Source organism: Schistocerca nitens, chromosome 3, assembly GCF_023898315.1.
Source record: "Schistocerca nitens isolate TAMUIC-IGC-003100 chromosome 3, iqSchNite1.1, whole genome shotgun sequence".
NCBI lineage: Eukaryota > Metazoa > Arthropoda > Insecta > Orthoptera > Acrididae > Schistocerca > Schistocerca nitens.
In genome coordinates this window covers 736,766,121-736,778,314 of record NC_064616.1, presented here as the reverse complement: position 1 = coordinate 736,778,314, position 12,194 = coordinate 736,766,121, and the positions used below count along the sequence as shown (strand labels likewise).

At 42.7% G+C, this 12,194-nt stretch overlaps 1 protein-coding gene across 1 annotated transcript in view; it reads right to left on the bottom strand.

Moving 5' to 3' along the window:
• LOC126249738 (dromyosuppressin) overlaps positions 1-12,194 on the bottom strand; it is a 52,563-nt gene that overhangs the window by 2,811 nt on the left and 37,558 nt on the right. Inside the window, exon 2 of the mRNA XM_049951417.1 lies at positions 1,561-1,766. Within this exon, the coding sequence (XP_049807374.1) occupies positions 1,561-1,765 (205 nt within the window). The 5' untranslated portion in view covers position 1,766. The remainder of the gene's footprint in view (positions 1-1,560; positions 1,767-12,194) is intronic.

The following is a 12,194-nucleotide window of genomic DNA, read 5'->3' as shown; positions in this document are numbered from 1 at the left end:
TTGGTAACCAAGACCGCAAGAATCTTTTGTAAGTGTAAACTCAGTCGCCACTTGGTTTAATAAAACCTAAAAGGTGGGTAGAAAAAAAAAGTTGGTGTGAACATCTGGAGTGATTACTAAAGTGATAGAGAAAAACCATGGTGTATGTAAAAACAAAAAAAAAAAAGGTTCAAATGGCTCTGAGCTCTATGGGACTTAACATCTGTGGTCATCAGTCCCCTAGAACTTAGAACTACTTAAACCTAACTAACCTAAGGACATCACACACATCCATGCCCGAGGCAGGATTCGAACCTGCGACCGTAGCAGCCGCGCGGTACGTAAAAACAAATAATAGCGTATCATAGAGCATCAAGGTGGACCCAGGACAAATCCCCCTTTATATAACGAAAAATGGTGTAAGTGCGCATTTTTATCTCTCGCAATGCCAACCGGGCGCTGATAACCCCACAAACCAAACATCAATGGGGTACTTTGTGCGAGGGGCCCCCTGTCGGAGGTTCGAGTCCTCCTCGGGCATGGGTGTGTGTGTTCTCCTTAGCGTAAGTTAGTTTAAGTTAGATTCAGCAGTGTGTAAGCTTAGGGACCGATGACCTCAGTAGTTGGTCCCCTAAGACCTTACCACAAATCTCCAAATTTGTGAGAGGAGGAGAGGAGTACGTTATGCCCACCTTTTGTTTTTAATGAATTCTTCTACTTGGTTCCATATAAGTTTTAAACTGTTCAGTTAAATTTAACCCAAAAACGCAGTTCTCAGTAGTAGATGGCACTTTCCCTAGGAAACGTCGCATTCAATATTTCCTGGTTTAGGGCCTTGCTTATACATAAATATCTCTTTAAGAAGTGTGTTGAGAGTAAAAGTCAACAACAATGAACAAAATTTGCATTTTCTAATTGTTTTGTGGTGACCATAAAGTCGGTAGTACACGTTATTGAAAGTGCGTTGGTACTGCTAAAGGTATTTTCAGATTTCGAACCCTACTTACACATCAGTACCCCTTTAAAAATAGCGTTGTTAATATAATTCAGCAACAGTCAAGATCCCCCCCCCCCCCCGCCTTGGTAACGCGCGTTACAGAAAATGCCTTGGTATTGCTAGGGTCAATATCAAACAATTCCAACATGACAACATTTACCGTCAATACTAAATCTTTTTGCGTAATTTATTTAGTTAAGAGGTCACATTTAGCTACTCTCTGGATGATTAATGAATTTTCAACTGAGACCAGATGCATCTTCCATACCAAAGAAACTATAAAATCCCTTAACCCCTAAACGCCAAGTGTCACGAATTCGCATCATACCAATGCGACGTTAATAAACAAATGGAAGGTTAACAGTTTATAAGCTCCAGTACCGGTAGATACATATTCGACACGACGCTTCCAACACTTCTGAAATGTGCTGCCATTTCCTGAATGTTTCGGGTAATTCTAAAGCGACACAATTTTTTATTTTTTACTTCATGTGGCAGTTTATTCACGTATTAAGAGGCTAATAAAATGAAATGGTGTGCGTATAAAAGAAAATAAAAGAAGTGAAAATGTGTAGCGTAGTTACCAAAATGATCGAGGTAGTCCTTGGCGGAAGTGGCGAGCTCGGAGAAGGCCTCGTAGGCCTGGCACACCTTGCGGATCTGTGGGGAGACGTCGTCGGTGGCGCAGACGATGGGCCGAGTCACGGGCACCGCGTTCGCCTGCGCTCCCCACCACGCCAGCTGCGCGCTCACCGCCAGGGCTACCACAATCACCATACAGCTGCGCATCCTGCAACACACGGGGACACTCAAAACCTCAGCCAGTCTGCCACCTGCGCTGCACAGACGTGCAGGGATTGGACAAAAATATGGCAACAACGCGAGAAATGTATGCTTCGACATAAATGCAGTAATTAGCCGAGCCTGCAGGTGGCGCTGTCCTATTTGACCACGAATAGCACCTGCACAATGCCGACAACATGTTGCAAGTGTGAGCCGTGGCTAGAACAGTGTTCTGCGTAGTTGTCAGTGCATTACGTGTGCTTCCGTAACCGAGGTAGCCGAAGAGTTTGGTGTTTCAAGAAGCACCGTATCGATGATTTATACAGGATACAGGAAAAGCGAAAAACATCATGTGCTATGTCACAAAGCGGAAAAAAGCGTGTGTTACAGTGAACGTGAGGGGTGGTAATTGAAGTACATTGTGACAAAAAATAAGAGAATAACAGCTGCAAAAGTCACTGCAGAAATGAATATCGCATTCGCGAACCCTATCAGCATCAAAACAACACGAAGAGAGCTTCAGAAACAGGGAATTACAGGGCGATCTAGAATTAGAAAACCAGTCATCAGTGTGAAAATGCCTGTAACAGGAAAACGTGGAGCCGCAGCTACAAAACACGGACAATGGAGCAATGGAAGAAAATCATTTGGTCGAATGAGTCCTGCTGCAGACAGTTTACAACTTCTGGCCGAGTTTACGTCCTAAGAGTGAAACATGCTGCAGGTTCTGTTATGATTTGGGCAGCCATATCATGGTATTCCACGGGCTCCTTTGTTACTCTGCAAGCCATTTTGGATAATGAGGTCTATCTTATGCTATAATTTCTGTTCCTCAATGGCGATGCTGTATTCCAAGATGACAGGATTCAGTTCACACAGCTCTAATTGTCTAGAACATGTTTTGTGAGCACGAGAATGAATTGTCGCATCTCGTCTGTCCACCACGGTTACCCGATCTCAACGTTATTGAGCCTTGGTTGTCTACTTTGGAGAGAAAGGTGTGTGATCGGTATTCACCAGCATCATCGTTACCTGAACTTGCCACTATTTTGCAGGGAGAACGGTATACGATTCCCTTGAAAAGCATAGGGGATCTGTATTTATTTATTCCGTGACTGGAAGCTGTTTTGAATGCCAACGGTTTTCCTATACTGTATTAGGCATGGTAATGTGTTGTGTTTTTAATGTTTCTGTATTTTTGTTCACCACCCGTACTTTATCGACTGAGGTGGTACAGCGTCTATCACACTCAACTCCCATTCGGTACGAACGGGGTTCAAATTTCCGTCTGGCGATACCAGAGGATCCTCCATCTGAATCACTTTACCTCCTGGCGCAACCAGTGGCTGCTCATGTTCATCTCTTCTAAGACCTAGGCAATCACTATAGGACGGACCACCCGCAACTTATGCTCCCACGACTTCTATCTCAACATTTACATCCTCCTATCAAATTAAATAACACGATAAAACACGTCGGACCAACCCTCGCCCATAGATTATCACCCCTATTTCCATGACTTATCATTTACAGTAGTCCACAAAACACTATAAAATACCTCGAAATAACCCTCTATCATACAATAACGCGTAACCAGTTACAGATATCGAATAGTAACCTACCCTGTTTCTGCTGGCCCAAAATCACCGCCGGCCGGTGTGGCCGAGTGGTTCTAGGCGCTACAGTCTGGAATCGCGCGACCGCTGCGGTCGCAGGTCGAATCCTACCTCGGGCATGGATGTGTGTGGTGTCCATAGGTTAGTTAGGTTTAAGTAGTTCCAAGTTCTAGGGGACTGATGACCTCAGATGTTAAGTCCCATAGTACTCAGAGCCATTTGAACCCAAAATCACCCGTGGCATGTGGATGCACCAGCAACGTTCGCTCCCATGACTTATCATTTACAGCATGCTATCCAATTAACTCCCGCAATCATCCAATTAACTCCTGCAAAAAAGGCGCGTAGTCAATTTGCGGGGTGGGATCACTCAGTACCTACAGTCTGGAACCGCGCGACCGCTACGATCGCAGGTTCGAATGCTGCTTCGGGCATGGATGTGTGTGATGTCCTTAGGTTAGTTAGGTTTAAGTAGTTCTAAGTTCTAGGGGACTGATGACCTCAGAAGTTAAGTCCCATTGTGCTCAGAGCCATTGGAAGCATCACTCAGTACAAGTCGGGTCACCGTCCTTTGGCGAACACCCAGCTAAGTAGCGTAATGGTTGGCACACTGGACATTCATTCGGGAGGACGATGGTTCAAAGGATTCAGGTTTAGGTTTCTCGTGGTTTCCCGAAATCGCTTAAGGTGAATGCCGGGATGATTCCTTCGAAACGGGTACGATCGAAATCCTTTCCCATCCTTTCGTAATCCGAGCTTGTACTCCGTCTCTAGTGACGTCATGGACGGGACATTAAACTATAATTCACCGTTAGCGTGTATAATAGGGTGAACTATTTTTTCTAAGTAAATTTGTGCCATATAATTCAGTACATTCTTTATTTACGGCAGCCAGAACGAAATATTAAAGGAGGTCCCCGTGGGACTGAGTTTCTGTACACCAACTGTCTTATTCACGCGAAATACCACTTGGGTATCAGCCTACTGGGATGTGGGAAACGCTTAAAAGCCGTATCCAGGCTGACCGAACAGCGACCCTCCTCGTTAATCCTGGGACCAGCGCACCTCCCCTACCCGGAAGCGGCGCTTTAAGACGCGCGGCTATAGGATCGGTTACCTAAGGATCATTTTCGTGAGCTGAAGATATAAAAAACTCAGTGTTAATTGCAGACTGTCAAATTTATAGATATTTCTTCATCATAGTATGTTTATTGGAGTCAGTTATACAATAAGTGGAATTGGTAGACTGAGAGGAGATGTGTCACATAGACAAAAGGCCACGGAAGTTATTACAGTGACACGCGTACCTCAGAAGTCAATTTGTTTGGTAATTTTGTCTATATTTAGTCCGATGCAGAATCAATATGACACCAAATAATAGCTCACCCAAATGAACAATCCATAAAATAGACAGAAAGAAACTTAGAAATCTCATCTACTTACCATACAACAAAACGGCAACAATAGATTAAAATAACTAGGCAGCCGAACATGGGGGTTGGATCCTTCCACCATTCTTTTTGGAGTCATAAGTCTTCTGACTAGTATGATGTGGCCCGACACTACCTCCGCTCCTGTGACAACTTTTTCATCTCAGAATAGAGCTTAAGCCTAACGTCCTCAATAATATGTTGACTGTATTTCAATCTCTGTCTTCCCCTACACTTTTTACCATTTGTAGTTTCCTCTAGCACCATGGGAGTTATTCCCTGATGTCAGAACAGATGTCTTATCATCCTGTCCCTTCTTCTTGTGAGTGTCTTCCATCTATTCTTTTCTTCACTAATTTTAGGAGATCATTGTCATTTCCTACCTTATCGGTTCACCTAGCTTTCAGCATCCTTCTACAGCACCATATCTCAAACACTTCGATTCTCTTCCCACCGTTCGTGATTCATTTCCGTAAAATGCTGTGCCCCCAACGTATATTCACAGAAATTTCTTCCTCAAATTAAAGTATATATATGTGATACGAATAAACTTCTTTTGACAAGGAATGTCATTTTTGTCTGGACTAGTCTACTATTTACTACTTCTTGCTTCGGCAGACATACTTGATTTTGCTTCCAAGCTAACAGAATTCCTTGACCTCGTGTTCTCCGTGGTCGCCAGCATTGATGTTAAGTTTATTGCTAATCTCATTTATATTACTCCTCGTTACTCTCGTCTTTATTTGGTTTATTCACAATCCATATTTTGTGCTCAGTAGACTGTTAACTCCATTCAACAGCTCCTGTAACTCTTCACCACTTTCGCTTCGGATAGCCACATCATCAGGAAATGTTATCATTGATATCATTTCACTCTGAATTTCAATTCCTCTCTCGAGCCTTTCTTTTACTTCCGTCATTGCTCCATCAATGTAAAGATTGAACAGTAGAGGAGGAAAACTCCATCCCTCTTCTACACCATGTTAATAGACCACATATTTCTTGATCGTCCATTCTTATTGCTCTCTTTTGATAACTTTACATATTTTCCCTACAGTTTTTCTTGGAAAAAGAACGCTGTCAGTTTCCTGCCCCATCCTTGCCTTTCTTTCTCTTTTATCTATTTGAGATTGTGGGGAGTGGAGATCGGTTAATAGCCCGCTGGCACCGAGAGCTTTAGAAGGAAGGGTAGAGTTTAAAATCATTTCGACGTCGATGTCACTGAAGACAGAGTACTAATGCGAACTGGAGAAAGAATGGGCTATGGAATTGTTTAAGGAACCATCTCAGCATTTTTCTGAAGTTACTTGGCGAACCCGGAGGGTTTATAAATTTGGACTGCTGGACGAGGATTTAAACCCCGCACCCCCAGTGTGTGTGTAGTGGCTCAGCTACTGCACATCGATTTTTCAGCATTTGAGATGTATTTGTAATTAAACCATAAACCGATAGAGGAACGAACGGACTGACTAGAAGGAAACATGCCGATTTCGCCTCGAATGATCGAAAAAAATTATATTCGAGATGACGGGCGCAGGATCTGAACTCTTGTCGTCTCCAATATTAGTCCAGTTTACTACCCACCTATGTAGTGAAGTGCAGGGTGTTCAAAAAGTGGTGCAACCTTGTGGAAGAATGTTTCTCTTTTAACCCAGGTACGGTCCTAGTTTAATTGAAGAAGAAATGAGTTACATTTCACAGTAAAGTGTGTTCATTAGCATCCAGAACATTAGATGTTCCAGTTATTCCAAGATCTTCACATAAAAGTATGCTTCGGACGCCAGCAATCAAGTCCATCATCAAACTGGTGTACGACAAGTCCCAAGAAACAGGAAATGTGACATATGTAGTCTAAAATGGGCGACCAGAAGTACTAACAACAGAAAAGTATATCAACCTGTAAGCTGCAAATTCTTTCAGTTTCACAAAGTTTGTCCGTCGCCTGTATCGCTTGCCTGGTCTCTCCGTTAGTGGTACCCACACGGCATCGAGTTTAAAGATACACGCATATAGAATTCGTGTTCATGAGTTGTTGCCTGAAGACAATAGAAAAAAATGTCGTCTTCTGCCCGTGCTTCATATCATCTGCAATGACAGATGCTAAAGAATTCAATGGTTGGTTTTGGCCTGATGAGTCAAGATTCCATCTTGATGGATTTGTGAACCTCCGCTAAACTTTTTCTTGTAGTGATATCTTAAGAATGGCTGCTTAAAAAATTCACCTCCACACTACTCACGAATTACAAAAAGGAAATGAACGATTTTTTGCTGCAATTTCTCAACAAACATTACTGCTGGTTTTTAAGAAATACAGTGACGTATTCAATGGCTTGAACCGCTTGACAGAAGTCACTCTCAATAAGTTCAGTAACTGCAAAAGGGTGGCTTACTATTTGATCATCCAGTAGTTATCATTTTCGATCTTATCGCTAACGCAATGGTAACGTAAACGACAAACGATAATGGACATGTTTGAAAGGGTGAAAGTTATTGAGAGTGAAGAGGCTAAGAAAACAAAAACTGTGCCAACCAAAGCCGTTACATACGAATAATTGTAGTGGCACATAAAAGGGATGAAATTATTCGGCAGAGCTATATAATAAGGGAGACATAAAAGTACAAGGTAGACGGAATGTCGAAGGCGTGATCAACAGAAGTGTTCAAATATGTGTGAATTCGTAAGGGATCAAACTGCTGTGGTCATCGGTCGCTAGACTTACACACTACTTAAACTATCTTATGCTAAGAAGGACACACACACACACACACACACACACACACACACACACCTATGACCGAGGGAAGACTGACTCGACCTCCGGCGAGAGGGCGGCGCAATCCATGATATGGCGCCTCTAACCGCGCGGCTGATCAACACAGAAGTTATCCAAGGATAAGGAAGGAAACCGGCTGTGACTTATTGCATTCGCTTGAAGTAATCTACGGAAAGAAGGCTAACCCCGATCAGAATGACCGGACAGGAATACGGGCAATGGGCTAGTGCTATAACTACAGCATCATTATGCTTAGTGACGTAGTAAGGAGGCTAAACAATCGAGACAGAATTCGAGAATATGAGCGGCATGCCCATCTGCCTTTCCTTCTGTTGTTGTTGTAATAGGTTGTTTCACAGTCTACAGAGGAAAACAAGTGGCCGAGCGGTTCTGGGCGCTACAGTCTGGAACCGCGCGACCGCTACGGTCGCAGGTTCGAATCCTGCCTCGGGCATGGATGTGTGTGATGTCCTTAGGTTAGTTAGGTTTAATTAGTTCTAAGTTCTAGGCGACTGATGACCTCAGAAGTTAAGTCGCATAGTGCTCCGAGCCATTTGAACCATTTAGAGGAAAACAGTTGTTGTACCAGATAAAGTTGTGCTTATGGGAGAGTCTTTGAACAATAAATTAGGCCCTACAACTCCCTGACTATATTCAGATCAGATTCTATTATGTGACGTGTTTCAGATCAAATTTGGAAATCTGTTAACAGTTTCTTATGCACACCACTAGCCAAAGAAAACCCCCCAGTAGTAAAGGAACACGATGCGATTAAGTTATAAAGACAATAATGCGCTCTCTCTGTCCTGTGCTTAATGTTTTAGTAGACGGATGACCTTGAAAATACTAGGTCCTTACAGTCTCTGATGCCATAACTTAGTCCAAGTATGCAAAAGCCAAGGAAATTAAAGCGTCTTGGTGCTCATTTTTCTCATTTTAGATGTATTTTTCTTTGAAAACAGTAGTTAAGCTCTGTAGTTATATGTAAGTGGTACGTAATCAGTAACTTCTTATCCACTTACTTGTTAGTAATAGGGTAATGAAAACCATCTAAAAAGACATTTTGTACAATTTTAGTTTTTGCAAATGCAACGTGTTGTGCCTATTTGTTAGGTGCCTTTTAGTTATATAGTAGGGATATGTGGTCTTAAACGCCAAAAACTGCAACTCTCTTTCTTCTGGAGAGTGCGAAAGGCGGTCTTAGGTACTCAGAACTGAATTCTTTTTCTACTGGAAAGTAGGGAGATGTGGTATGGAGTACTAAGAACTGTACTCCGATTCTTCTGAAGTCAGGGAAAATGTGATCGCGTGTACCAACAGTTACAATCATTTTCTTCTAAAAACTGAAAACATCCTTCTAAAGCAGCAGTGATGTGCAGTTATATAAACAAGCCGGAAAAAATCACTCGTACACTATCCTCTTTCATTTTGTTCGATTTTTAGCCTGATTTTAGATTGAGGTACGGCAACTTTATTAGTCGTTCATTGCTCATCGGCTCGCGTTCTAAGAGTGTTCTAGCAATGCATCAGACATGAGTCCAAGGTTGCTCAAGGCACCTTGAGAAATCCGTTATAGTAATTGGTTATTCACGTATTCCTGGAAAGGTCGGTATCATTCTATCTTCATTGTGTGTTAGACAAAGAAAATAAGCTGTATTTATTGTCAAGTCTCTTTCCTTACAGAGGTATATGACACAGTTATCGGCGCTTTTGTTGTTGATTATTATTTGAAGGAGCTTCAATAAACTACAATTGTTTGCGGAGGTATGATATCTGTGTAGTTTTACTCTTGACGAACAATGTATAATCGTTCGGTAAGATAAAAAGTGTGAATTATGGATGTTAAGAAAGATTTTTTTTTTCACATGACTGAGTGTTATGTCAATAAAGAATGGCCCATGATTCCACGATTCCCTACTCACTGATGAAAAGGGCGAAGTTGCGGTGTGACGAGTTGGTGGGCTGCGCAATATGGGATAGCAAGGCCGCAGCTGCGCGGTACGTATCCTCTTCAGCTGCTTATCTGAAATGAGGTCTAGGCGCCTGCAAAAGGCGACGCTCCCAGCACAACCGCTTGCTGCTAAATAAAACATAGGTCCCAGGCTGCTTCTATTTAGCCACGCTTTGTCTGTACGCGATGCATCTGTAATTACTTACCGTACTAAAAATCGCCTCAATTTTCCCATGTTCGGTGCAGGGAGACCATATGTCACCACAAATTAAATATAAGTCCGTTTCCTAATCGGCTTGTTGAACACCACACTCCACTGCAATTTTCCCGTCTTGGGATCAGTCATACTGATGATGATGCTTCAAGTTTATGAATTCTGCTGCCGACATGTCTGTTTGTAATTTTTCAACTTTATCAGAATACGGTTTATTTGAGGCAAGAGTTGTTTCTTAAAATATTGATAATATCACTCAGTTCCTGGTCATCATAATTTATTCGAGAGTGCTTATACCTCACTACTGTGTTTAACTTTCTATACGGGGATCCATTCTCGATTATGTGCCCAGGTTTCAAGATCATCAGCTTATTTTCACTTCGATCATAATGAAAGAGCCCAAGAAACAGCGTTACTTTCTTCAGATTTATAAAGACGATTTCGGTCTCTCCTGTCTCTCTTTATATGGTTGCTACTAAAGCTCAAATGAAACTGTAGAAGCAGGTGCTTGGTTTAAGTAAAAGGGCAGTTCAAAAAGTTTCCGGTCGAAGACCCTACAGTCCAGAATCGGTTTGCCAATCAAGCAAAATCACTGTGAGCATTGAGGCAACCATGTCACAGATGCACCAGGTTGAAGATATCCGTTTGGTAAAACACCTTATCCTTCTGCGTGAAGAAGTTCATAACTGCCTCCTGCATAACCTCATGCGACAGGAATCGTCGACCCTTCAAAGCCTTCGATAAAGGGCCGAAGGCGTGATAATCGCATGGAGAGAGATGAGCACAATATAAGCGGGTGCTCGCGTGTCTCCCACTTGAGTTGGCGTAACTTCTGCGTTACAACATTTGCGATATTTGGGACGTGCGTTATCATGAAGCAGCAGCACCCTTTGTACCATTCCACAACTGTCGATTTTGAGAGACACGCTGCCCCATACACATTATTCATTCTCTGATAGATGTCTACCGGATATCGGCAACTAAGAAAAAAAAAATAACAACACGTTTGTCCTTTTTGGAAGCATTTGATAATAACGTCGCCATAACTCACGCTTCCGCATTTACCGTACGCACGTTGGAAAACACGAATGCCGCACTAATCCCTTGCCTAGATGGTGGCGTCGGAAGTTCCATGCGGCTTTTCGCGAATGATGCTGTAGTATGGTTCAAATGGCTCTGAGTACTATGGGACTTAACATCTGGGTTATTTGGCAAGAGTGATAGCGTTACGGAGATGTTTAGCAAACTCAAGTGGCAGACTGCAATAGAGGCGCTCTGCGGAGTATTTCAGAAATATCCCAAGGACGTATGAAAAGGTCGTTAAGCCGGCCGAAGTGGCCGTGCGGTTAAAGGCGCTGCAGTCTGGAACCGCAGGACCGCTACGGTCGCAGGTTCGAATCCTGCCTCGGGCATGGATGTTTGTGGTGTCCTTAGGTTAGTTAGGTTTAACTAGTTCTAAGTTCTAGGGGACTAATGACCTCAGCAGTTGAGTCCCATAGTGCTCAGAGCCATTTGAACCATTTTTGAAAAGGTCGTTAATGGCTAACAAGTTTCGTTCAGACTAATTACGAAGGTGGCAGCTAACGTTCTCCGCGAAGTGTTTTCCACCATACACAGCCGGCACCGCCCACAGAAGTGGAGAAGCCACAGATCTCGAACAAAGTACTGTATTACATGACGTAATATTGCCCGAAGTTTGACGGCGGAGTGCCGCAAAATGCTTCATGGCGTCTTTGTGACAACGTGCGAACGATTTCGGAAATGGGGTAAAGTCTGAACCTGTTAACTTTACGCCTGTCTCAAGAATGTCAGACTTCATTAGCAGGCTATAATTGCGTTCTAAAGTAGCTGCCAGAAGCCCAGCTGATTGAAATTAGAAGAGAAGGGTTGGCCGCGGCCTTAACAGTTTCGGAACTGTTTGCTGCTACTTGCTATATCAACATATAAAGCTTCGCGCAAATGTTGCGCAACACGTGCGACACTGCATCAAAAGCAGAACTCTCAGTTTAATGCTGGCGTAAAATATCCTCAGGCAGGCACGTGGAGGTTCCTTATTTAACCTAGCTGTTGTATTGCTCGTACTACAGTTCTTATCGCAACCAAAGAGACGCTTTGTTTCTGAAACATTTACTTGCAAATTTTTGAGAACTTACAATCGCGGTACGATGTGTTAACAGGAAAATATGTTTTTCCACCACTGAATCTGTAAAGAAAATTTTTCAGGATGATCGAATCTCAAAAAAGGTTGCCATAAGATTCGAAAAAGAGTGTAGCTTGTCTTCTACAGAAGGCAAGAAGTCCTGCAGTGAAATGGTATGGTTTGACGCATAGGGTAAGAACAACCTAAAAAAAAACCACCGTTTTCGATCTATATGATATGCAGGGTATCCCAGGAGGAATGATCAATATTCAGGGATATGACAGAAACGCTCGTTTGAATCAAAAAGTTT